Source organism: Kickxella alabastrina (genome assembly GCF_025024165.1).
Source record: "Kickxella alabastrina strain RSA 675 chromosome Unknown BX661scaffold_1, whole genome shotgun sequence".
In the NCBI taxonomy this organism is placed as follows: domain Eukaryota; kingdom Fungi; phylum Kickxellomycota; class Kickxellomycetes; order Kickxellales; family Kickxellaceae; genus Kickxella; species Kickxella alabastrina.
Genome location: NW_026251472.1, coordinates 859,665 through 885,118, shown reverse-complemented (window position 1 = coordinate 885,118; position 25,454 = coordinate 859,665). Strand labels below are relative to the sequence as shown.

General features: G+C 45.9%; 10 protein-coding genes across 10 annotated transcripts; 3 read left to right on the top strand and 7 right to left on the bottom strand.

The window, feature by feature from the left end:
* Positions 1-137: 137 nt before the first annotated feature.
* BX661DRAFT_128178 (fatty acid desaturase-domain-containing protein) lies at positions 138-1,040 on the bottom strand (the record flags this gene model as incomplete). The annotated part of the gene is made up of 1 exon (XM_051532500.1): positions 138-1,040. A coding segment is annotated over one exon (903 nt), but the record flags the coding sequence as incomplete, so codon positions are not given.
* A 2,445-nt stretch (positions 1,041-3,485) lies between these two features.
* On the bottom strand, positions 3,486-4,743 carry BX661DRAFT_175460 (Alpha/Beta hydrolase protein). The gene has a single exon (XM_051534074.1). It carries the CDS (start codon positions 4,708-4,710, stop codon positions 3,760-3,762), a length of 951 nt encoding a protein of 316 aa, XP_051395139.1. The 5' UTR covers positions 4,711-4,743; the 3' UTR covers positions 3,486-3,759.
* A 346-nt stretch (positions 4,744-5,089) lies between these two features.
* BX661DRAFT_175458 (putative RPL43B-60S large subunit ribosomal protein) lies at positions 5,090-6,162 on the bottom strand. The gene is made up of 2 exons (XM_051534073.1): positions 6,014-6,162; positions 5,090-5,536 (listed from the first exon to the last, which is right to left on the bottom strand). The coding sequence occupies exons 1-2, from the start codon at positions 6,014-6,016 to the stop codon at positions 5,261-5,263; spliced, it is 279 nt and encodes a 92-aa protein (XP_051395138.1). The 5' UTR covers positions 6,017-6,162; the 3' UTR covers positions 5,090-5,260.
* Positions 6,163-7,880: 1,718 nt separating this feature from the next.
* On the bottom strand, positions 7,881-8,045 carry BX661DRAFT_127592 (Homeodomain-like protein; the record flags this gene model as incomplete). Its single annotated transcript, XM_051532489.1, has 1 exon — positions 7,881-8,045. A coding segment is annotated over one exon (165 nt), but the record flags the coding sequence as incomplete, so codon positions are not given.
* A 3,403-nt stretch (positions 8,046-11,448) lies between these two features.
* Positions 11,449-13,442, bottom strand: BX661DRAFT_195353 (uncharacterized protein; the record flags this gene model as incomplete). The annotated part of the gene is made up of 3 exons (XM_051537933.1): positions 11,449-11,628; positions 12,257-12,387; positions 13,391-13,442. 3 exons carry the CDS (start codon positions 13,440-13,442, stop codon positions 11,449-11,451), a joined length of 363 nt encoding a protein of 120 aa, XP_051395136.1.
* Positions 13,443-14,799: 1,357 nt separating this feature from the next.
* BX661DRAFT_175453 (uncharacterized protein) lies at positions 14,800-15,764 on the top strand (the record flags this gene model as incomplete). Its single annotated transcript, XM_051534072.1, has 1 exon — positions 14,800-15,764. A coding segment is annotated over exon 1 (716 nt), but the record flags the coding sequence as incomplete, so codon positions are not given.
* BX661DRAFT_175450 (kinase-like domain-containing protein) lies at positions 15,753-18,628 on the top strand. Its single transcript, XM_051534071.1, has one exon. The coding sequence runs from the start codon at positions 16,174-16,176 to the stop codon at positions 18,580-18,582; it is 2,409 nt and encodes an 802-aa protein (XP_051395134.1). The 5' UTR covers positions 15,753-16,173; the 3' UTR covers positions 18,583-18,628.
* On the bottom strand, positions 18,556-19,597 carry BX661DRAFT_175449 (uncharacterized protein). Its single transcript, XM_051534070.1, has 2 exons — positions 19,451-19,597; positions 18,556-19,324 (listed from the first exon to the last, which is right to left on the bottom strand). The coding sequence occupies exons 1-2, from the start codon at positions 19,527-19,529 to the stop codon at positions 18,639-18,641; spliced, it is 765 nt and encodes a 254-aa protein (XP_051395133.1). The 5' UTR covers positions 19,530-19,597; the 3' UTR covers positions 18,556-18,638.
* A 1,656-nt stretch (positions 19,598-21,253) lies between these two features.
* On the bottom strand, positions 21,254-22,211 carry BX661DRAFT_175445 (uncharacterized protein). Its single transcript, XM_051534069.1, has one exon. The coding sequence runs from the start codon at positions 22,030-22,032 to the stop codon at positions 21,301-21,303; it is 732 nt and encodes a 243-aa protein (XP_051395132.1). The 5' UTR covers positions 22,033-22,211; the 3' UTR covers positions 21,254-21,300.
* A 446-nt stretch (positions 22,212-22,657) lies between these two features.
* Positions 22,658-24,475, top strand: BX661DRAFT_175444 (uncharacterized protein). The gene has a single exon (XM_051534068.1). The coding sequence runs from the start codon at positions 22,806-22,808 to the stop codon at positions 24,408-24,410; it is 1,605 nt and encodes a 534-aa protein (XP_051395131.1). The 5' UTR covers positions 22,658-22,805; the 3' UTR covers positions 24,411-24,475.
* Positions 24,476-25,454: the final 979 nt, after the last annotated feature.

The window sequence follows — 25,454 nt, the reverse complement described above, 5'->3', positions numbered from 1 at the left end:
AGAACAAGGGGGAGCAGTTAGCGGATACGGGACTTTACCCCTGGAGAGACCTTCTGACCATCAGTTACTACTTGCTCGGCACTGGTTACAGGCGGAACCTTGTAATCCCGGCGTCCGGAAGTGTGTGCCTTGTACATGCGAGTCAGGCGCGACTGTGGGCCAAGCATAGGCGAGGTAATAAAGTTGAAGGTAACCCAGATCCACGAGGTGTGTGCGTACAGCGGATCGTAGAACTCGGTGGCAATTCGGCGCAGTTGCCATATCCGAGTCCAGGGAATTTGCGGGAAATCGTGGTGCTCGTTGTGAAGGCCTATGTTCAGATAGAAAATGTTGCCCGATCCGTAGTACGAGTATGTCTCCTGGCCATCGCGGAAAATATAGTGCTCTTGGATAAAATGCGCAGCTCCCGGGTGCATTCCGTATCCGAAAAACACGGACACTCCCAAGTACGCCAGCGAGCGCAGAGACATGTACTTGATGATGAGAATGTCTACAGCGATGATCATGACTAAGTTGATCACCTCCCAACGCTGTGGCTTCTTCTTCATCGCCATTCCGCGGACGACGTACATAAAGCTGTAGCAAAACACCCATAGTGTCTTCAGCAGGGGGCTGTTGTGAATCAGCTTGATCTCCGAGTCCATTGGAAGATCTGGGTCCATACCCTCAACACCTTGGAATTGGTGATGCTCCAGGTGGTATCTGCGGAACGACTGCGATATCGGCACGACCATCGGCATATTAACCATTAAACCGGTCAGCCTGTTGTAAAAAGGGTTCTTGAACACAAGGTTGTGGCCGGCCTCGTGAATAATGACTCCAAACAGGGCGGAGATTGTTCCGCCAAGCAAATATGCGGTAGCCAGCACCACTCCCCAGTGCAAATCCTTCCACACACAGCCAATCACATATGCGGCAAGCAGCTGTGTCAGAGCAGCTGCCGCGCCGATAACAGCTGTCAGGGGCTCGTTGCCATAGAGCTCGCGCACTTCTGGGTGGGCGGCAAGAATGGCCTTTTGGCGCTTCCGGTGGGGCTCATCGAGGTCGTCATGTACAAAGTGCTGAGCCTCTTCCTTCGTGGACCGCTTCCAAGTGCCCAGATATAGTGGGTGCCGCGGATCGTACTGGGTAGCAGGGGCGCCTGCTGCAGGAGTATCTGTTGCGTGTGGCGGCATCCTGGCGTTGCCCGTGATATTAAAAAAAGAGGTGGGTGCTAAGATGCAGAAAAGATGGTAGGGAAAAAGCAAGGGAAAAGAGAGAAAAAGAAAGATAGAGCAGGTTTAAGTATAGGATCAAATACAACAAAAATAGAAAAGTCCCCAAAAATAGGTGGCGAAATCGTAGCTGAGTTTGCCACTTACAATTGAATGTCACTAGCACAAGTGGCTATGCAGTGACTGTTCAATGTATCAAAACAGTAAAGATGTCAACCAGATTTTTTTGCGCCTGTTGGTTGCAGATTCAGATTGCAAAGAACAGTTTTCTTTACAGGTATTTTTAGGATGAATAGAAAGAGGTTGGGGGAGGACGTGGTTGTGATGATGCGATTGAGGTCAACAGGGCAAAGCGAGGCAAAATGCAAGCTGCTATGTAGATGCAATTGTTCCTTACAGAATCTCAGGCAAAGAAGCGAGCAGCAGGCGAGTTGTTGTATGAAAAAAAACAAGACAAATTTGATGGATATCGAAAGTGAGAGTATAAATTGAGAGCGCAGACGAGGATCGTCCTTTTGTGGTTTGCAATTTGAAAGGCACGGCAAAAAGAGAGAATCAATTTTTTACTTTTATACTGAGAAGCAAATTTTTGTCGTCTGAAATGCGTTTATCCCACGTATCCGGTATTTAAGGCTATGCAGTCGGGGAGTTTGCTACAAAGCACGCAGCGCAGAGAATTAGCTGCATACTTTGCTCGGAGAAGAAGGAAGGCGTTTGTCGAGTAGGAAACGTGGCTTGACTTGGGGATGGTGGTTTGTGTATCTCTCACCCATCCATCCGCTTTTAACTGACACTGGCGTCATCATGATATTTGTAAAGAGTAAACATTGCAATGGAGCGGCGAATTGTGAGACTGTGCTCTCACAAAGCGGGTGGGCTCAATAGTGATGGAATGACAGGTGTCGTACGCAGTAGGTAAGCGTGTAACACAACTATAGTAGCGGGGGCAGTAGCGAGGATGGCTTTACGCAGAACAGTTGCTCGGAAAAATAAAGGGGGAACTTTGAAGGTGCAAAAGTCAATGCACTGCTTTTAAAGCAACGCACTTTTTTGGCGCAACGGAATTAAAAATTAGAGGCAATTGCAAATAAATTCACATCAAGTCTGGCTGCCGTCGCACACAACCTCAACAGGTAATACATATTGGCCCAGATACATGCGGTAAAAAAATGGTGCAAGGGCGGCTGCGATCGAGACCACAAACAAACAAACAAATAACAATATGTGGGCTGTGAGAAAAACTGATTAGACACATGATTTGTATTTACATTTTTTAGTACGTTGCGTCGGTGGTGTAGCGTTTACAATCGTGTATGCTGGACGAAATGGGGGGTTGTATCTCCCGCTTACGTTGATGGCGTTGGATTCAATATCGATTACAATGCCAATGCTGATGCTTATGTCGATCAGGGCCTTGAGATATAGTAGAAGGGCGGACTGCGCGTGCGCCACGGTCTATCAACGTATGTGGCGAATGAAGCTGTACAAAATTGTATCCTCTTGCGGCTGTCGCAAGCAATAGGCAAAAAATTGACGAGCAAACGGGTATTGTTTGTTGCGGCGTTCGAGAAGAGAGGATGGCTGGACGACTAAATGGATTGACGGTGCGTGGTTTTAAGCAAAGGCCAGCCTAAATAATACGGGGTGTCAATGAGCGAATATAATTAAAGAATAAAGGCAAAGATGGCTATTGTGAGAAAGGAGAGGAATAAAAGAGGAGAAGAGAAGAGGGCAACTGAACGACAAAGAGAACCCCTAGCGACAACAGAAAAATACATAAAAATACATAAAATGAGCCCGTGTTATACTTTTTCATATTTGCAAGGACAACAAAATAAACAAAAAGATACGTGCAGGACTAACTAGGGCGTGTGGTGATCTTGAAACACATTCACAAAAGTACAATGAAATAAGTTGTCATGGGACGTTTTCAACCAATCTCTTATTTATTTTGCTTCATTTTTTACCAGTTTAGTAATAGTGACCTATTAGACCAGAGTGAGGCGATGTTTGCAACTGCTTTTCTTTTGTCGCAAGAGCAAAAGAAAAGGTGAATCCTCGACGCTATGTTCCATTAGATGGTTCCATGCACCCAAAGTCCTCATTCGGTTATTTATTTTTTACAGTCTGTCTTTTTTCTTCTATCTTGAACATGCTTATTGTTGTGTTTCTTGTCTTTTCAATGCACCTCAACAAATAAAAAACGCACCATTCTATTTTAAAAATGAGACAATCAGGTTTTTTACTACACATCATTTTCTTTTTTCTCTGGTCAAAAATAATAAAGGAAAAGGAAAAAAAACACGTGGATAATAGGGACGAACCATCCGATCTCGATCGTCCCAGATGTATTTACAGTTTCGGTAAGCAATGCTTTTGCAAAATAAAACCTGTATTATAACTACTAGCTAGAAACCTGCTAAAACAAGAGCGTCGCTTTATTTATTGCGACGATCAAAAAATAAGCATGTGCAAGCCTCTTTTTTCATAAATTTGTCTGAAAGAATCAGATAGACAGAGAGAGAGAGCAACATGCTCATTCTAGTCACCAGCTAAACTCGGCCGCTGCATGGTCTGGCGGTGGCAACCCCAAGTAATTTTTGTGCCACGAGATGGATCTTTCGTAAAAACTTACAGACTGGCTGGCATTTGGATCCTCAAAACAACCTGTGCGATTCTGGCTGACATAGACGTCGCCCTGAGTTCCAATGAGCCATATTTCCAGGTTGTGGTGGCAATAATTGAACAGGAATTGCGGCGGCATGGCGACCACAGGGTCGGCTGCACTTGTCACCCTGTATGTTACCGCACCTAACTGACTGTTGTAATACCCGGCAAACTCAACATCCCCAAGCCGCGGCTCGCCAAAGGTCCACACCCGCATGCGACTCCTCAACTCGGGGATGCTGCGCACGAGCTCTAGGGCGCTCAGTGCGGCCTCTGCACCGCCTTTTGAATGGCCCGTAAAAATAACCATGCTGTCGGGGTAGTCGACCAAAAGCATTTTCAGCCGGGTCTTGACTTCGTCTATCACACCACGCACTGAATCTAAAAATCCACTGTGAACACCCATTCTGGCACCAGGTATAAACGGCACTGTAACCACAGACATGTCTGTGATCACTGCGCGGTACCGATGGGTGCCTGCCCAGGCCACCACAATTTCGTTGTCCAACGGATGGACAGCAATGAAGCCGTCGCTCAGCGGCACATTAACATGCCATGTGTAGTTGAGAACCACGTCCTGGACGTCCTGGCTTTTGCACGCCAGTCCGCACGATGACCAGCCCTTCTGGAGCTCGACGAATGCGGTTGCAGCTGTCGAGTAGCGCATGTATTTGCGCACAATTTTGTGCAATGGCTGCATGTTCTGGGCCAAGTAGTGCTTTCCCGGAACCAAATGCACATCCTGGTAGCCATATGCAAGCAGTACGCCGACAGTCGCAAGCAGACTTACCAGTAGTGTCCTTTGCAAGAGAGTCAGCGCTTGAGCCATGACGAGCAGAGTCAACGGGGTAAAGTTAAGTTTTTTGTAAAGTAATTGCAAGTAGGATAGAGGTATGTACAAACCGCCATTATAACGTCATTGTTATGTGGGAGATGAAGTATTCTAGTCTTTCTCTTCTCTCGCCAGCACACATTTCAGCGTGTCGTGTATCGCGTTCATTTCGCTATACTGCTGCATGCTGCAGCCGCCGACACGCAAGTGTATTGAAACATATCCTCGGCGAAAATATGCACGGCTGGAAAGCAAAAATAATGATCAAATGGGGAAGCGAACGAGCGAGCAAGAAACTCGAATAATAATATAAGCGTCAATCGTAACGGCAGCTGGTTACTGTAATATCAATTGCAGCTTGATTCGGTTCAATCGCCTCAACCACCAAGATCAGTCAATCGTAGTATCATTTTTACACTTTGCTAATTGCAACAAAAAAATTGCAATTATCTTTACATAATTCAATGAACACTTGTACAGCTTCGTTTATCAATGTGTTATTAAAGGAAAAGGATACAAAAGTATGGTCCAAACCAATATTTTCCATTTACTGCTCACGCACCTCGCGGAGACGACGGATGTTAGAGCGGACGGTCAAAGCGCCGGGAGTCGAGACAACCCAGGCGCCACCAGCAATGGTCTTCTTGCAGCCGCGGCAGTTCCAGATACCAACAGCGGTACGCTTGACGCTGTCCTTACCGCAGAAGGTGCAGGTGTAACGGGCGTGCTGGGTGATTTCCATCTTCTTCACCTGCTTACGCAGGGAAGCACCATAACGGGTACCGTACTTTCCGGTGATTCCGACCTTCTTAGTGCGCTTTGCCTATAGAGTAACAAGAGTAAGGGTAAAAAGTGCGCAATTGGCATACGTTGGAAAATGGATTTAGAAAGCTGGTCTCTCCGATTTAAGCACAAAAATAGCAGATTCACGACTGTCAAAGCAAGGTTGGCGTGTGTAAAAAGTCCTGGCCACGCCCTGTCCGTGCATAATAGTTCCAGTCACCAAAACAAAGCCGGTGCCAATAAACCGGTTCCGTAGAGCCCACAAGCGCAAAGAGAAATGTTTCGTGTTTCCGATTCAAAACTGAGAAATCTCGCCCAATTCGAATTTTAAAAACTGCGAATTCAAATTTCAAAAATTTGTCGTCAATAAAAATTGACGCATTCCCTTTGCAAGCTCTGTCTCCGTTTTATGACCCGTGTATCTATCTGTTTCTGCAACCGGCCGTAATGGATGCAATGCGATGCGATGCGACTGTCCCTCCGATGGATGCGACTTTTTATTAAAAACGAGACTGACCATTTTATATAACCAAAAACAAAATGATAGGGTATAGATTGCAAGTTGGGAAGAGAGAGAATTCCTCAGCAGATACGGCTGGATGCTTCTGTTTCTTGTCAGCCGCAAAATGGCTTGGGGCTGATGCACAATTTGAGCAAGCGTGTAAATGTGAGCTTAAAATTCGCATTTACTCCACCACTGCTTATTATTAGGCTATGGCAAATCTTGCTGTGTGAAGAATGTGATTGATCACCATTTTCTGATTATGATTACCACAACTACAATATTCATTAACTGGGCAATTTTAAAAGCAGTATTAGTTTTTTTACACTTAAGCGCTGCTACACATTTAGGCACCAGGATAACGGAGCATAGCTCAGCTACGTGTTTATAATACAACCCAAGTTCAGCCGAATATTTATAATGGGTGCACAATGATTGTGCGTACTGTTTTGTATCTTAGATACTTTGGTGTTTGCAGTTTGTTTTGTGCTTGTGTGACAATCGCTGAAAACTACAAACACAAATAAAACACCCATAAAAAAAGGCCCACGATGCTGAATGGGAACAGAGGCACAAGCACCGAAAAGACAAATTGAATATATTTTGTGTATAAGTTTAAATATTTTATATATAAAAGGGGAGATAATAATTATACTACAGCGGTTTAAGTTATATAATGTGGAAAAGGATTAGGTGGTAAATTTTGCGGACTGCAGACCGCTGTGACTGATGTTTGCGTGAATAATTCTAATATGCGCAGCTCACGGGAGTCATTGGCACATAACCCTCGCAAAGAGCGTGTGCCTTACCAAGGCCGCCACTTTTCAGCAGCCAAAGATGTACCAGCAGCATTAGTCTCACTACCCGTGGAAGTTGTGTTCATGGCTGAAGAGCTGTCCGCCGATTCGGACTGCACATATGCAAGCACGCTTCCAAGGCTGGGCAGCCGCTCCAAATGGCTGTTGCTGCTGCTATTGTTGTCCGTGGCTGTGTTTTCAGTGGCGTGGTCAATTGGGTTGAGAATATCAGTCAGCCGCGTCCGCCGGCTCGCTGGCTGTTCGTATGGCAGCCGGGGGGAGTTGGAAGCCGCGACGACCGGAGATGCCATTGTAAGCATGGACATTGACGACAGAAGCCTAGGCGAGTGGTTGTGCATATGCTCGGCGGAAAAAATCGGTGTAGCGGGCGACGGAATGGTGTGCTGGATGTCAATTGGCGACGAACCCGAGTGTTGCGACAAACGCGTTGGCTGAACTCGCTCAGAGCTCATTTCAGGGGCCCGCAAGCTAATATACTTTTGCACCGATGAGTGTTGCTGGCGCTGCGTCAACGAGTCTTGCAAAAATGACGGCGATGCGGGGTAGTGGGGCGGCGCGGGCGCTGAGGACGATGGGCGTGCATGTGTGTAATGGTGGGCATGAGGCGGAATAACTGGCGACCGCTGCTGCTGCTGCTGACTGGAGGGATGCTGGGTAAATGTATACGGGTACAGTGCCGGAGGAGTTAGCATAGAGTACGCGCTTGAAGCTTCCGATGCTCTGTGCATCGACATATTCTCTCCCGCGAATGCCGCCGCTGTCGCCGAATGCTCATGATACTGTGGCGAAGGTTGGACAGTGGGCGGCGCTGGTGGTGGGCCGTGAGTGTACCGGAATGGCGACTCTGGTGGCGACCTTCCGGGCATCGAGATGGCGCTAGGATGGCTCTCACGAGCACCAAAGTCGGTCGGATATGCCAAAGGCGACGAGTATACATGATGATGCTGGTATGCCGGCAATGGTTGGTGCTGGGCAATGTGACCGTGGTGGGATGATGATGTTCTTATGCTGGCTATGACTGCTGCGTGCATGCTGGGCGAGTGGGTACGGCGGCGCAGCTCAGCGCGTTCCTTTGTCTTTTGTCGTTGGTTTTGGAACCAAATCTGCACATTTCGAGGCGTCATCATCAGATTCGATGCCAGGCGCGAGCGCAGATCACTTGACGGGTATTGTATGCGCTCCCAAACCCTGAAGAGCACACGCAACTGATATGGTGTGAGAGTTGTGCGTGTCCGCCTGCGAGAGTTTTCACCGGCCGCTTCTGCCAATGCTGCTGCCATGCTCGGCTGTGCGCAGGCTAAGCTGTAACCCGCATTGCCGCTGTGGAACGCGCTGCTATCTTGCATTGCTGCACCCTGAGGCAATGGTGGTTGAGGCTCGTAATGCGGCACAAGGCAGTAAGGGGCCGGCAGCCCGCTGATGTTTTCACTGTCCAAAATTTGCCGCAGGTCTTGGTCGGAAATGTCCGTCGTATCTCGCGAATAAGGACTCCGCTGCATCGGCTCATTGAGGACAGTACGGCGGGAGCTTTTCTTGGGTGGAGCACAATTGTCAGAGCTGGACTTTGACAATTGAGGCAGGAAGAGCGCGTGTGTGGTTGGCAAAGAGGACGCTAGAGTAAAAGAAGTGGGGCAAAGACGCTCAATTGATGAAGAGTTGAAGAGAGCTGGAGACGGCGGCTGTTTAGTTGTTGGTCCGGAGGTTGGCGAGGCAGCGAACTTTGACGGAATTGAATGCGACAACAGTGCAGGCGGTGGCTGATCGTGCACACTGGCGTACATTGGCCCTGTTAGCGTTGGGTGCAAAAAGGGAGAAAGAAGGTGCAGGACGCGTGGACGAAAAAAGAGGGGAACAGAGGGAATACTACCTCACAATGGGATGCTATTTAATTAGACAGGAGTGGCAGCTGCGTTCTTGTTTTGGCTTGCTGAAAGGGAAAAACGCCGGTAAAAAAAGCAACCACAAATATTGAGTTATTGGCGACGGGTGCAGACTAGGAACGTAGCAAGCGTGAAGAGAGAAGTGGCGCTGGCGGAGAGCAAAATATGCGATGGCGCTTTGTTCTGAAGTTGTGAAAATTTTCTTGGAGTTGAGTTGTTCTGTTGCTTCGAATGAGAGTGTACGTGAGAACAAACGGCGACGATGGTGCTAACGGTATGTTGTTTAAAGATCGACCGTAGATATTGCCTATAAATGGAATGAAAGAATGAAGATAATATAAACAAAAAGGCTTAGTCGAGCATTAGCAACCAGTTATTATTTATGAAGCATTTTAATTTAGAGTATTAAATAGGAAAACATCGAAGCGCATTATGCCATATTTTTCATTAATTAAATGAATGAACAATATTTATTCGCAGAAACAAGCGCACGTTGTTCTGAGAATTGGTAAATTTGCGTATCTGGCTTCTTGTTTTTGCTTCGAGTCCAATTAATTGAAAGAAATGACCCAACATCATGAACAAGGGCGTTGGTGTAAATATTAATGCATCTGAGAATTTAGGGCATTGGATAGCGTTGGTCACAAGCTCCTGCAATTGTGCAATTTTAAAAGGCGCGGCTCAATATAGAAATAACGAAGGATTCGGTACAAACAATGGTCATGGGAATAAAAAAGTGAAATTCCCAACAACGCTGAGCACTGTGTGCAAACAAAACAATGGACAGAGCACATACAGTCGACAAATAACAACGGTTAACAGTGTAAAAAATGTAAGCAACATCAATAAGATTAACTGAGGAAATGGCTGAGATAAGCAGCAGGCATTAACAAAGCTGAATGATTGAAAATTGATAGATAATACAGAATTGGCAATGTGTGATTGTTTGGTTGACCCGGGCCATTAATGACAGGCATCCATAGCATACGCCGCCATCAGAAACAATTAAACAACAATATTGCAGCTTCCAAAAGCACAAATAAACTGACCAGATTAGGAAATATTAAGGCGCGGACGAAAATTGTAATAATATAAAAAGCGATGTGCAGAGAATAAATAAACATAAGGGCGCATTATCATATCCGCATTTGGGTGTGTCTCAATAATAGCACGTATTAGCACAAATCAACGGGCAAGGCTGGAGATACGCCCCAACTGTGCACGTTGTGAGGGAGTAAATAATATAAAGAATTCAACTTGATTCGATATACTTACAAGAAGCGTCCAGAGTTGATCGTGAAATAGTGCGATGGTCAGCAATAAATGGTATTAAACGGCAAAAACGGTTAAATTATGAACAGGAAGTATGCAGCTGGAGCTAAAGTTAGTCGCGTACAGTGGGCAGTGGAGAGTCTGTGAATTGGTATCTGCCGTAAAAAAATTTTGGTTATTTTAAGAAAATAATTAAGACAATAAGATTAGAAAAAGTAATAAAATGAAGAAGCACCAAAAAGCTGAAATAGACGATAATGAATAAGTAAAAATGGAGATGAATAGTTGAATGTGTGGCGAAATAAATAAATAAGTCTACACGTTTGTGAAGATGGATATAGAGATAATGCGATATTGCGATAATAAAGGGGCGGTGAACCAACGCGCTAGAGGTGAGAATATAAATATAAAGGAAATATTGCTAGTGTGCTCAATGTATTCGAATTATTGCCGCGCGTGTGCCAACATATGCGTTCTGCGCGTAGCGTAGCAAAAGCTTGAAAAGTGCAAAAGCTTGAGTGTAATAATTAATTTGTAGATAGAAAGGAGTAAAAGAAAATCAATTGCCCGTGTTGGAGCTACTGAACAGAATATATAAAGCTGGATTGGTAACTGATGTCTGGATGACAAAGGTTGTCGGACGTGGAAATAAATAAAAATGCGTGTGCTCTACGAGGTTAACGGCTAATAACTAAGTTTCGGACGCACAAATATGGAGGCTGTACAAATAGTGGTAAGTTTAAGGGCTGTAAAAATAGTTAAAAAAAAGTGGGATGATTTTTAGGGGGAAAACTGCTGATTTTAAATTTTTTGCTCGGCTGCACCATTGTCTTTTAAGGGTACGGGCATTACTCTCTTTCTCGGCTTCTTAATACTTGCTTGCATCTGTTCGCTTGCGGGTTTACAACCCTGTACTGTTTTTGTTTTTTCTCCCCAGTAATGTGGGTGCGAAAAATAAGGGACCACTAATTTTACCGTCAGATTTGTTTATATCGATATTGCTGCACATAGAAATGAGGTGAAGTTTAAACAGCGGCACCAGAGACATGCATAGCACAGTTGGGCTGTCTCGCTGTGCATCAATCGCACATTCATACCTCCCTATTTGCCCAGCTAGGATTTCCTCCAAAGTAGTGAGTAAAAATAAAAATAAAAATAAAAGGGAGGGGTGGAAAATGCCCAGGGCACGAGCCCCTGTTTTGGGAAAAGGGAATATGAACGCGGAGACCACCAGACCGTCGATCGTTCGTGTTTATTTTTAAATTATATGTATATTTTCTGCTCCGGACTTTATTTTGGTCCGTATAAACACAATATTTTTGTGTTTGGGTTTGGGTTTGTGATTGGGTCAGAGATTTGATATGATACAATTTATTGAAAAACATTCTTTATCGAATAATACACGCATATGTATGCTGATCAGGCAGTTGTGTTGGAAGCAATAGGAGTTCAAGCAGGCTAAACTGTTGCTGATCTGCAGCTACTCGGGCTTCCACGTACGCTTGATGCATGCCTGTATGTGCTTCCACCAGTAAATCTCTGGAACATTGATCTGCACTTTTCTCGAGCTATCAATATCAACCCAGGAGTTGCATACATTGCACAGACCCTGCCGGCACCCGCGCTCAGTAGATTTTCGGACGATGCGGGTAGCTGCCGGCTCTGGGAATGGCCGTCCAGTTAGAGAAGAAACTCCATGAAAGTAATTCAAATGGTACCTAGGTAAAATTAGTCAAATTTTCAGACAAGCAATCGACAAACAATATTATTTGTGTACATATGGTGGATCATAAAGCGAATTAGTGCAGATATCTTGCTAAAGGTTTTCTTTTTGGCTGATGTTTACATTCCGGTACTGTTAGCACAATATAATCTCCGCGATTTTAGGATCCTATCAAATTTGCTTACCAGTATGCACTGCATTTCATGCGCCGCCAGTTTAGCACACCATTGGCATGGCAAATTGGACAGATTCCTTCCTTCCTTTTACCAATGCCGCGTATCCAGCGCGGCGTGTACATATCGCTCGGAAATCGAAGCGGGTTTTGCTCACTGTCTGGGAAAAGCTTTTGTATGTCGCTGTAATCCATGAGTTCCAAGCACGAAACGCTGTTTTGCAACAGTGCTGAATAATTGGATTCGAAGCTGCTTATCCTACTGACATCATTAAAATGGGCGTTGGGGAGTCCACTGGCTACCCAATGGAAAATGTCCGATTCGAAGTATGCGTTTTCGCTTTCGGTTTTGTTTATGTTATCATTTGTGATTTCAATTCCAAGTTCACGCACTCCATCTGGTTTAAGAACCCCAGCACCAATGCCTGCATTGATGCTAGCCTGACGCAAACACTCGTCGTCCCCAATTCCAGAAACAGCGTTGAGAAGCGTAGAGACGGGCGAGATAGTGCCATCAAATCCCTCTGTACCAGGGCAAAATCCAGTTTCTATTCCCCGGAAATGAAAACAGATAAGACTTGTTTGTAGATTAGTACAAATGCATTGATGCTTCTAAGTTCCTGGGATTGACAATGTTGCGGGACACACACCCAAACACACTGTACATTCACACCCAAACACTGAATAAATGGCCGATATGTCCGTCTGGCCAAAACAAAACGATCAATTTAATTAAAAAGAACATGTAAAACACTTCTGACAAAAAACGGAAATGGAGTGCATCTGTAGAATAAAAATAGGCTGTGTGTAATAATCGGCGCTAAATATATGTGAGGTGCTAATAAAACACAGGTAATTGACTAGGAAATTCACAGGATAAGAATATTTTTGGATTAAAGAGTGCTGGGAGAAATCGGAGCCAATTTTTTCCGGGACAAAACAGCGAAAATCATAATTGATGTCCACATATTTCTTAATCCCCTCTCCCCGATTATTTGCGGCCAATGTCTGCCAAATCAAAACAATTACAAAAAAACAAGACTTTCACTCTGTCATCTTACCGCGCATAAAAGCTAAATGGGACCTTAAAAGGGCATACATCCATTCCATGGCTATACGTGCAGCCAAGATGTCAAATAAAAAAGCAACGACATTGCAATGCTTGAGAATGAATGGGCATATGCGGTGCGGAATTCAATTGTGAGCATAGTCCTCATAATGAGCTGTAATTTAACTTCAATAAATTAGTAGCAATCGGAGATCAGCCTTTGTTTTGATCTGGTCGAATGATTGCCAGGTTCGATATCCAATAGGATCAATTATTTATTGCGCGTTTATAATACGGAAAAACTCAACGAGTGAATTTAGGGAGCAGGAGAAAAGAGAGTAATTCTGCAAATCATCATCGAATGCAATAGATGAAAAAGATAGTGTTGTTGTTTTGCCATTCAGAGGAAAATTAAATCCGCTTCAACTTACTGTAGCCCGCAAAAACATTTTTGTCTCCCCATGACAATTCACCTGTACTGAGGCCGTATCCAAAATAGATATCGGCGTCATTCAAACTCTCAAAAGACATTGCCTGAACCTACTTGAAAACCAGAAAATGCAAAATACAATCTCAGATTTCAGCCAGGGCAATCTTTGCATATAGGTATTCTTAGAAGAAGAAAATGTAAACAAACAAATTCTTTTGCATGCACATCGTACATTTATGGTTATAATTTGCAACAAAAAACAGGTATACAACAAAATTCCATTTTTTGTAAGCGCGATCGACATTGCATAGATACTATTTTTAAATAGGCAAATAGCGAAAATAGGGACGCTTAGCGCAAAGTTTTGGTGCATGGCATGCAAGAGATGCTGTGCCAAGAAAATAAAAATAGAACTTGGTAAACAAATAGATATACGGGCTATATTTATAAATATCCTACTTTTACAGCAATTATTTTGGCTACAGTGTCATTTTTGACACTTAAATATCTTGTTTGAACTGACACATACATACTAGTTTGCCTTAAAATATATACATATTTGTAAATAGTAGTGCCAAGTTGTAAAATTAACTACTCGAAATGATACAATGGGATTTGCGTTTATTTTGGCAAATGATTTGCTTTGTTTTGTTTATTGTTGTTTTGTTTAGTGGTGTGTATTTGCTCCAAACATACAAATTTGTGAAAGCGTGCATTAACATATAAATATATATATTTGTAGGTATTTTTGCATTACATATTGTGTCCAAGTAAAAGCCAAAATTTTAATGTGCATACCACGTATCCAATTACAAAGTAAACACGGTTGTGATAATCTAAACAGCTGGAGCTAATTGATATACTTTTAAAAAACCCAGAATGGTAAACACGGAAGCAAAAGACAGGAAATTGGCATCGCATTCACGAAATGTGTTGTCAATTTAAAATGTTGACTTTTTCGAGTCAAGATTCCAAATGCACTTTGAAATAGCATTTTGTAACGTGATCGCAATTTTTATTTAGCTCGCGGCCAAACAATGTATGCTTTGGATGTTTACCAAAAAGCTTATTTTGGAAAACAAAAAATAATATTTTTCGCTCGTAGTTTATATTTGGAATGGTTTATTCGGAAGCTAGATTCGACTACCCAAGAATATATGCGTGCTTGAGCCCGCCGTCCCGTTCCAAAATAGCTGGGTGGAGGATTCGGCTTATTATGACAAGAAATACTTAAAAAATTTAGCTCTATTGGTCATTTCTAAATGAGAGAAATTGTCAGCAAAATTACGCGCATTAGAAAATAGGCTCTTGAAAGATTTACGGCCAATAAATTATACCATTCAAAAATATCTCACACTGTTCGGATGGACGTTCCCATAGGCCAATGACCAATAGCTAAGGCGGTGCAGCATTTGTTAATTTTTCGGAAGCTATGGCTTAATTGGGTGCTTTCAATATCAGCAATTATTTTTGGGTTTTTTGAGATAAATTGATTGTTAGCACTACGATGGGCAAAGCCAAAAATACTACTAAGAGCACACCAGCGAGTACAAGCAGCGCCTCAACAGCGCATGCATCCCAGGCGACCGTTCCAAAGCCCATTGTTTGGCCCAAGCTAAAATGGAAAACAGGTCTGGCTGTTTCGGAGCTTGTGACGGGACATATATTTCTTATTCAAAACCTGTTGGACAGGGAAGAGTGCAATGCTTTTATCAAAATAGCTGACGATCAGTGCATTCCCACTCCCAGAGTGCCAAAGCGCGGAGAAGCGTTCCGAAACAACGCTCGGTGTAGCATAATCAGCGAGGAATGTGCGCAGAGGCTGTGGCAGGATTCGGGGATGGCCAAGCTCTTGAGCAGATGGCGTCATCCTGACGGTAAATCGCCGGCCGGACTGTTTGAAAACATTCGCCTCTACTGTTATGGCCCGGGTCAGCGGTTCGGCAAGCACTATGACGACTACTTTTTTGACAGCCGGGGCCGCCGATCCGAGTACACTTTGCTCGTGTATTTGAATGCGGTTGATGACCTGCGTTTCCGTACCAACGACAGAGCGTCGGGAGGTGAGACTGTATTTTATGCTCGTCGCATGGAGCCTGTCAGCGTGAGGCCAGAAGCTGGGCTGGCGCTGCTGCACAAGCATGGCGCTGATTGTCTCCAGCACGAGGCCCTCGAGCTTCACAACAGCTACAAATACGTGCTGAGATCTGATCTGATTTTTGAATGAATGTGTGTGCAGGTGCCAGTTAATTTTAATTTACTCCGACTCCGACTCTAGCCAAATCAAAATTAAAAATGATGAATCCCAATCAGGCGATACTTTGACATGATATGATTCGTGACATCACCGCCCGATTTTCTTAAAAATTTTGTTTCCTTCGAAGTTGTGAAATAAAGTCGCGAAACTATTTTTTCAGTTCTTTATTTTTCAGTTTTTTTATTTTTTATTTTAAATATTTTTATTTTAAATTCGTCCAAGCAATTCGTTTTAATTTTTTTTAAACAAAATATGAAATCAAGTGCTCACCCCCGTCGGGGTATACAGCGCTCGCAGTCCCATGGGCCGTCAGTTCTATCCAACGAGACTGCCGCAATTCCCAACAACGCCCAAAGTCCTCTCTTGGCCCCGATTATTCGTAACACCCAGCTGGTGCCGTATTCTCCGTGGCGAGTGATTCTGTAAGTGAAAATATGTATTTCCAACATTGTTATGACACCACTGCGCGCATAAAGGTGTGCTGGTATTAGTGTCTTGACACATACTCAACCCTATGGCTTGTTTTTTCATTGATTAATTTGGCTAGGTACAAACGGAAGACAGGTCAGCTTGTCATGTACAACCAGGACAACAACGAAGTCGAGTTGCGGCACATAGTTCCGCGAGGCCTGGGGCTTCCGCGGTCGCCACACAGGCTGGGTCAAACATCAAGTGCTCTGACAGTATCGGCTCCAAACAACCACAGCTCAGTCAATATTCATGTTGAGGATGCTCACATATGCCCAACGTGTTTGCAAATAATGCCTGCGCATGCCACTACCACGCCCTGGCGTCCGCTCACGAGTCCTGAGGCGTCGCTGGACACTATGGCCACCACAACCGCCGACAGAGAATACTTTGAGTTTCTGGCACGATCTCTGAGACCGCGACAGCCAACGCTAGCGCTTGAGGGCAAAGGCGGCTATCGCAGGCCGCCAACTGCGGTTCGGCGCTCCCTGCGCATGCCAACCGATCGCGCTGGCTTTGAGGGCAGCGACGCTGGATACAACATCAGCCACAGTGATCTAGAAGATTCGATGCGTGTTCCGTCTATGGCTAGCGACAACGACGACGACAACCCTATCAGCGGTGGGTCTTCCCCCGAGAGCACAGCAGCTGCCAGCGGTGTATCGGCAAACTCGTTCAACCAGGGCTACTACGAACGCTTTTTCACAGAACAAAACAAACTCGGCAAGGGGCTACGCGGCTCGGTGTTTTCGTGCCAGCATATATTGGATGGCGTGTACTTGGGCCACTATGCCGTCAAAAAGGTGGCAGTGGGCAACAACCACCAGTGGCTCAGGCGCATGCTGCGCGAGGTCAAGCTGCTGGAGAGTCTACGGCACCACAATGTGGTCGAATACAAGCACTCATGGCTCGAGATGCACCAGTTGACAAGCTTTGGGCCGAATGTGCCTTGCCTATTCATCCTCATGGAGTATGCCAACGGGGGCAACCTGCAGGAGTTCATGGAGCCCAAGGCATTTGCGGCCGGAACCGGCAGTTCAACCATGTCTTGGAAGCAAAAGATCCTTCAGCAGCGGCGTCAAAGCCGCATTGAAGGAGGCGTATCAGCTCCTGCCAAACCAGATACAGCTCCCGGCGCATCACAGACCAACCAGCGTATGCTCACTATTAATCAGATTCGGTCCTTGTTTGCGGACATTTGCAACGGCTTGGCGCACCTGCACCAGTTGAAGATCATACATCGTGATCTGAAGCATATGAATCTACTGCTGCAGTGGAAGGATCCGGACAATAAGGAGACTAGCGGCGAGATTCCGCGCATAATGCTAACGGATTTCGGCGAATGCGAGGATCTGTCGCATCTGGAGAAGCGCGACCGGACGGGGGCTACAGGGACGCTTGAATTTATGGCACCTGAGCTTCTGATGGTCGACAGCACCGGTCGTTTCTTAGACAGCTACTCAACAAAGTCCGACATGTGGTCACTGGGCATGGTGCTCTACTACCTGTGCTACTCCCGGCTGCCTTACATTGACATTGACGATTTCGACAGGCTGCGGAGTGACGTGCTGAGGTTCAGAAACGTGGACTTTTCCGAGACACAGCGTCCTGGGGGCGCCGAGGACATACCCCTCGATCTGCGCCAGATAATGCAGCAGTTGCTTGACCACAACGAGGACAGGCGGCCCGATGTCGGTGAGGTCATCAGAAAGATCAACGAGCATGAGGATCTCTGTCGCTCTCGGGCTCGCGACGATTCGCGCTTTGAGCTCCAAGATTTGAACATGACGAGCAGCTTTGGCGGCGATACATCAGGGATACAGACTCCCCAGCCTAGAGCTACTGAGAAGGCTCCCAAGCATAAGGTTACGGCTGCTGACTCGCAGGCGCTAATCATTTCGCCCCAGCCGCACACGCTCGGGACCTTCAGCGACCATATGCAGATGCGCGCACCGCCAAGCGCCGATACGCGCATTTCTGAGATATTCAGGCGGCATAGCGCAGACGGATCGTCTTGCGCTAGCTCGCGCCCGCAATCGCCGGACAGGCACGGCTACTCGTCGACGCCGTCGTCTGACGAATGCTGGGCCGACTTTGAAGAGCCGGCGCCGGGTGTTGCTGCAAGCAAAGGTATTAGTGTCAACAGCGAAACCGATATGTTGCATTCTGAACCCAGCCAAAAGCGAGATCGCACCGACGCGAAGACGCCAGATGTGCCCTCGGCCAAGCGGCCGCGCTCGACACCACCGCGGCTGATAGCCGAAGCAAGCGCAGTGAATATCGACCCTGCCTTCTGTGCCAAAACGGCCATTCTGCTGGCCAAGATGTACGCGCTGCAAATCATGGTGGGTGGGAACACTGCTGACAGAAGCGAGTGCAGCGCGACAATGCCCGCTCTGACGGGGCTTACACTTGTGCTGTCCGCGCTCGACATTCACCAGCACAGCTCGTTACAGCTATCGCTGATCCTGCTGCTCGTGAACATTTGTGTCGTGTACTTGGGGCTCTATTTGTGAACATTTTGGTCAATAAATTTAAAAAATATATATATATATAAAATAACAGAGGCTGCTCAGCATTCCTCCAGGCCCTTTGAGGCCAGCTCCTTTTGAATACTGCGTTTGCTGGCAATGCTGGCCCCCTTTTCGGCAGACCGGTTGGCCTTCTCTGCCTTGTGCCCAGCCCCCTGCGTGCCCCTCATATAATAGTAAACCTTCATTGCCGCGAGCACAAAGTCAAGAAGTATGACAATGAGATATGTAATCGACGCGATGTAGTCGAATGTGTAGTCGAACGCCAAACTGATTGTGCTGAAGATTCCGCCCATGATGTCAAGCATGATGAATAAGTTGCTCATCTCGACAGACTGCTCCTTGAAGCACTCGTAAAACTCAGGAAAGAAGCCGATCGCAATAATGATTGCCGGAAGCACGCCCAAAAAGGTGACAGCGCCCTCCTGCCCTCTGTCTATCGCCTTCTCAGTGGCCTTCCACATCCCGACGTGCAAGCCGGCGTAAGCGGCACACAGAAAAACGCATATCAAGGCGACCTTGACCTTGCTAAATTTGTAGCGGTACCAGTATATCTGCAGAATGTTTATCAATGCAAAGAATGACAGCAGCTGAGGCTGGATGATAAGGCCGATATACAAGTCCTTGGCCACGGCAAACGCGCCGTAAAGCATGCCTCCAAAGTACCAAAAGTAGAGCATAGTGGCCGAGACGCCCAGGGTTGATTTGCGGCGGTAGTTTTGCCAGGCTACAAAGTACAAGAGCAAAACACACGCACTATCACAAATAGGAAAATAAGCTTCTTCATTGGGAAAAAAAAAATGACAAAATACACTCTGCATAGTGGACTAAGCAATGTAAACTGATACTCTGCCTTGTGGTGCTAGTTGAAAGCTCCAGAATATGAGCCCGAGCCAAGCGAATGCAGCATTGGCAGCCTTGTTGTAAGCCATTGCTAGTGTTGAATGGTAAAGTTTTGGCAGAAAATAAAATAAAAATGGAATAAAGTTTTATCGAATCGAGAAAAGAAGGTTTAGAATTTCTCAACTGCCCCTTCCATTTAAATACCCTTTTATCGATTTTTTTATCGATTGAGCAATATTCCGGAACATCAACTTTTTTATTTATTGATCAAGTCCGGAATACTTTTTACGTTCGACCTCTAGAGATTTAGATTGAGTTTTCGCCCCCATTTTCCCATCGCGCTAAAATTCTCCTTTATGCTTAAATTGCCGCAAGCAATCGACCAATGATCATTGTTTATTCCACTGTGGGCAACGGACTGAGGAGGCGCACAGGCGAGGTAGGACAGCGCCAGGACAAATCATCTGTGTCCATCCATCTATGTAATCCAGCTTTGCCATGTTGCAAAGCCGTCAGTTCCGACGCTCAGCATATGACCTTGCTTGCCTGGCCTTGTCAATTTTTTTGTTCAAGGAAAGAAAAATTACAGAAACTGTATCGTGTTCATTTCATACAATGTCGCAAGTTTTGCACTTTATGCACATGGCCACTGAGAAAAAACCGGGGTTCTCATTGTTTCTGAGTTGTTATGCACTCTAATTGTCATCAGGCCCTTAGGATGGAAGGTGTGAAAGTGTGTGGAGTTAAATATTTGACGTTTCAATTGTGTAGGAATGAATTTACAAAACAACATTTGAGAGCGACAGCGTGAAGAGTATTTGACCAGGATGATTACGCTGGATGCACGTCTATTATGTCTTTGTTTACAAAAATGTGCGCACTTTTCATTCTGAGAACTTAACGGAACAGCAGTAGAAATAATAGATAATAAATAAGTTGTTTGTTTGTTTTTGTCGCTCCCATGCCCGCCTGTTACATATTTTTCACAATGAAACAAGAATGCTTAGCAAAAAATTGTAAATGTTACGGGACAAAAGGGAAAACCCAGTTACGAGAAACCTATAGGCTGACAAGGCCAACCTCAAACACCTCCTTTGGCTAGTCAAAGCCTGTAGGGGTGGAGATAATTATGCCGCGGCGATGTTTCAGTTCGAGCTGTTTTCTTAACATCGCATAACTTTAGCATGCCGCGGACATTAGGATAAGGATTCGATCGGGTGACTACGACAAATCTGTAAGGTGAGGCAAACTTTATGCGCATTACCTATGGGCGCCCTGAGCCCGAGCTACAGTACTCAGGACAAATTGTAATTTTTACTTTTCCGATATATACGCCCAGCCAGCTAGTTTTGCAATTACTTTGTCATTTGAGTGGCTTGCTGGACTCTAGCGTAGCAAAAGCTGTCTTCAACATATGTGTTTCGTATCTTTAAATTTTTGCCTTGAATTTTATATTTATATTTGTTTTTTAGCCAACAACCAATGGCAATATCAAAGGAAAAACCCTGTTAAGGGAAACCTGTTGGCTGATTAGGCCGACCTCAAACACTATCTCCATTGCTACGAACCTAATAGGCGTGAGTAAAGCTGTTAAGTTGGAGTGGGTTTGTTTTTTGGTTTGTGGATTCAATCACGTGAAAACGATGAAAAGCTGGACGGTGTTGGCCAATTTACCAGAGACGCCTCTGCCATTTTGTCCTGAGCGTTTCAGCTCGGGCCTCAGGATATTCAATTTCAAATTCCACATCTCCACATTAGCCGTATATCATCAAAAACATTAATGCACTGTGCTTGCAAGCTTGAAAAAGGCAGTGTTTATTTAATTTTGTATTTTATTTATTGTACAAAAATGATTAATATTTAGCTGCGCTTGGAAAACTCATCTATCTTGTCCTTTGCAAACTTTCCAGCCTTGGTGGCGACATCATCGTATGTATCCTTGGCAGCCTTCCCAGCCTTAGAGACTCCGTCGTACGTATCCTGCACGACCTTCTCGGTCTTGGACGCAGCCTCGTTGTATGCGTCCTTTGCGACCCTGCTGGCCTTGGAAGAGACGTCCTCATATGTGTTCTGGGCGGCCTTGCCGGCTTCAGCAGCCTTGTCGTAAGTGTTTTTGGTGGAAGACTCGGTCTTGGACGCAATGTCGTCATATGTGTTTTTGGCGGCCCTTTCGGCCTTTCTGGCCACCTCGTCGTATGTGCCCTTTGCGGCTCCATCAGCCTTGGAAACGACATCGGCGTAGGTATCTTGCGTGATCTTCTCAGCCTTTAATGCAAGCTCAGCACGTAGGGTGGCCTGCATGTTGTTGACCGAGGCCGCGCCCAAGTCGGTGTCGTAGTCGAGCTCGCCATCAAGGATCGATGACAAAACTTCCTTCTCACCCTTTGGCGCCATCTTGTCAAGCAGCTCGTGCGGGGCCACTGTGTGGCTACCGCCGGTTTGGTGCTGCTGAACGTTGGGCTTGCCGGCAGTGGCAGAGATGCGCAGGCCAGCACGCGGCAGGAAAAACCGCTGCCGAGATGCGTTGACAGCTGCAGCGGCAAGCTTGGCGCGAGCAGGGGACGAGGCTGAAATAATCTTGTGGGAAAACATTTTGGTAAAGTAAATGATTGTAATATGTGTAGCGTGTAATAAATAGTAGTGAAAAGCTTAAAGAAAAGTTTGGTTGTGCACAAATTTGTTAGTTGGCAAAATCCAGCGCTGCTTTTATACCCCACAGCGCGCAAATAGCACATTGTGCGCGACATCAATTTGAAAAATGTCCAAAAAATATAAGCCTATTAACATTTTCGGCTGCTTTATCGTGTGATATGTGTGTTTATATGTGTGCATGCCGATGGTGTCACACGCTCGCACAGGATTCATGCGCATTATCGCATATGATGTCAATGTTTAATTTTTCCTTTCCCCCATCCCTATAACTCTTTAAGCATTTTTACTGGCGGCTGTCCCAGTAGAACTTTTTCAGTCATATCTGGTGCAGACCATTAGAATTTGACTAAAACCACACACGTGCACGTGCGCGCATAACTTGCCAGCCAAAAGACTAAAAGAGGGCCACATGATTTGTTTGACGCGCCGGCCAATCAAAGGGAGCCAAGTGTTAATGCCGATTAAGCAAAGCTGCTCAAAGACCACACATGTTTGTTTTACCAATGTTTGAAAACCAACAGTGTGTGGAGACCGCTGGCTTCAACACTGAAAAATCTTTAAAATATCCTTAGTTCCCTTTCTCTTCTTTGTTCATTTTTATTACATTTTATACGTTTTTTATTTTACATTTCAGCTCTTGTTTTTCCAACTCTATCCGCGCCAACTGTCGATCCTTATTTTCCTTTACAACTTCCGGGCAGGACAACTATACAATGCGCTGCAATCTGCTGACCAGCACCGTTGTGCTTGCAATACTTGCACTGAGCTCAGTGTCGGCGGAGCAGTGGACGACCAATGAGTACCTCGACGAGGCCAACAGGCTCCTCCTGCGCGGAAACTTTCAAAAGGCCATAGCGCACTATGACACAGCCATAGAGAAGGACCCACAAAACTACCTCACATACTTTAAGCGCGCAACCACGCTGCTTAGTGTCAGCAAGCACTCGTCGGCCATCCGCGACTTTACCAGGGCGATTGAGCTCAGGCCAGACTTTGAGCAGGCGTACTACCAGCGTGCCCGTGTGTACTTGAAGGAGGGCAACTACAGCGGCGCCGAGGAGGACATTGCAATGATTTCGGAAAAAGGCAGCACAGCTATGCAGACAAAGTCAAAGGACCTGCGGGACAAGGTCGCACTTGCAAGGGAGCTGAACGAGGCCGCGGAGCGGGCGCTTGCCGACAAGAATTACGCAGAGTGTGATAGAAAGGCCAGCAAGGTCATTCGGGCGTCGCCCTTATACGCGACGGTGCTCAAGACCCGTGCGGCGTGCAGGGTCGCCAGTGGGGACATTGAGGGTGCCAGCGCTGATCTGGGACGGCTGGTGCGCATCCGCCCTGGGGACCTCGAGACACTAAACATGTTGGCCGACCTGCACTTTTTGACTCTGGACGAGCCGGACCGGGGAATGGAACACGTGCGCGCCTGCCTGGTGTCGGATCCGGACAACAAGAGCTGCAAGGCGACGTACATGCGGCTGCGGGGCTTGCAGCGCAAGCTCGCAAAGGTCGAGGCGGACGCTGAGAAGAGCAAGTGGAATGCCTGCAACCGCGCAGTTGCGCCTCTTAGCGGCGAAGGCGGCCTTCTTAGCGAGGTCGACAGTATCTATGCTAGCTTCATTGTGACTGCGGACATTCCCGGGACTGTGCCGTCAAAGCTGGCCACGCGCCTGGCCGGCCTGGCATGCAAGAGCTACGCAAAGACAAAAAGATGGGAGAGCGCAATTGCATACTGCTCGCGCGTAATTGACGCCGAGCCTGAGAATGCTGACGCCCTGAGCAACCTGTTCGAGGCGCAGCTGGAGAGCTCCATGCTTGATCAGGCGCAGGCCACACTGAACAAGCTGAACCAGGTTGCTGCCAGCGGAGGCATCAGTCAGCAAACAATCCACCAGAGCCGGATGAAGCTGGAGAACCAGAGGCGCATGGCGTCGCGCAAGGACTATTACAAGATCCTCGGTGTTTCAAAGGATGCATCGTCGGTTGAGATCAAGAAGGCGTTCCGCAAGATGGCGCACCAGTGGCATCCCGATCGCTACCGTGGCGATCTCCCAAAGGAGAAGGTGGAAGAAAAGATGGCTGACATCAACCTAGCATACGAGGTTCTGATGGACGAGGAGAAGCGTGCCAGCTTTGACCAGGGCCATGACCCAAATGATCCGACTGGCGGCGCTGGACCCGACGGATCCGGTGGGTTTGGCGGCCATCCATTTGCGCACCCGCATGGCAGCGGTGGAAAGCCAGTGTTCTTCCAGCAGGGTGGCGGCAGCAAGCAGCAGTTCTCATTCCAGTTTGGTGGCCCCGGGGGGTTCCCATTCTAAGCCAAGTGCAACTTTACACATCTTTTTTATGATAATTGAAATTTACACAGCTAGAAATATCTCGATGAAAATATGAGACGAGCTCTATATTTGCCCACGTGTCTTGCGCACTTGTTAACTTTTCTGGTAAGACATGGGAGTGTCATTTTTATTATTATTTTGGCATTATTTATAGAGTATTTCCAACAATTCGCTTGTTTGTTTTACTCTTGCCAGTCCTCAAAACGTCTAGTAATTATTATCGGCATGAGGAATGTTGGTGGTCCAGGAGAAAAAACAACAAAAATGATGAGGGGACAAATGTCGTATTGTACCGGTCCCAACAATTTGGACCACGTAGCAACAAGCAGACGACAACAAACCTAAATGAATTTATTGTTACACATTAGCAGCCAAAGCTGGGCCAGACAATGATGAGTGCTCTGACTTTCAATTTTAGTTTAAATTGGGTTTAGAAAATAACAGTACCACATTCGTTTGTTATAGCCGACAAAATAGGGGAGACCGAGTCTGCTCAGACGCTTTCTTCAACCGCCTATTTGGTCCCCGTCTCGTGTTTTGCAAACATTGTTCTCGGGGGCAAAAATGTGTGGCTGTAGAGTGTCTACTGAACTCCCTACAACAAAGCAACAAATAAAAGGGAAAATAAAACCAATTTTGTCGACAACAATTTGTATGAGCGCGACAATAAACTACATGAAGAAATTAAAAAAGAAAGTAGCAGGCGCTATCAGCCATTTTTCATATGCCTCGATGCTCTCCATTGTCTTAACTTGCATTGTGATTTTTGGGTCAAACAGTGCTTAATTGAAGCTGTTGTATTATTTTTCTGCTTGTAAAAATAGTGTTAATGCATTCAATGGTCGACAAGCAGGAAATGAACTGCAGTCCGTCTGCACAAACAAACTGGTGCATCTTAAGACTGTTGCGTATATTTGCATGTTTACAAACTTCTTATTTCCCTATTTTTGGTTGCTGCAGCGCTCAAAATCAATACGCTGCATGCTACTTTTCTTTATTTCTTTCCGTCCGCCTTTTCTTTAT

Coding starts and splice junctions, on each gene's coding strand:
- BX661DRAFT_175460 (XM_051534074.1), bottom strand. CDS start 4,710: ATGGCTCAAGCGCTGACTCTCTTGCAAAGGACACTACTGGTAAGTCTG.
- BX661DRAFT_175450 (XM_051534071.1), top strand. CDS start 16,174: ATGTACAACCAGGACAACAACGAAGTCGAGTTGCGGCACATAGTTCCG.
- BX661DRAFT_175449 (XM_051534070.1), bottom strand. CDS start 19,529: ATGGCTTACAACAAGGCTGCCAATGCTGCATTCGCTTGGCTCGGGCTC. Junction 19,325..19,450: donor CTTTCAACTAGCACCACAAG/GCAGAGTATCAG, acceptor TGTACTTTGTAG/CCTGGCAAAACTACCGCCGC.
- BX661DRAFT_175445 (XM_051534069.1), bottom strand. CDS start 22,032: ATGTTTTCCCACAAGATTATTTCAGCCTCGTCCCCTGCTCGCGCCAAG.
- BX661DRAFT_175444 (XM_051534068.1), top strand. CDS start 22,806: ATGCGCTGCAATCTGCTGACCAGCACCGTTGTGCTTGCAATACTTGCA.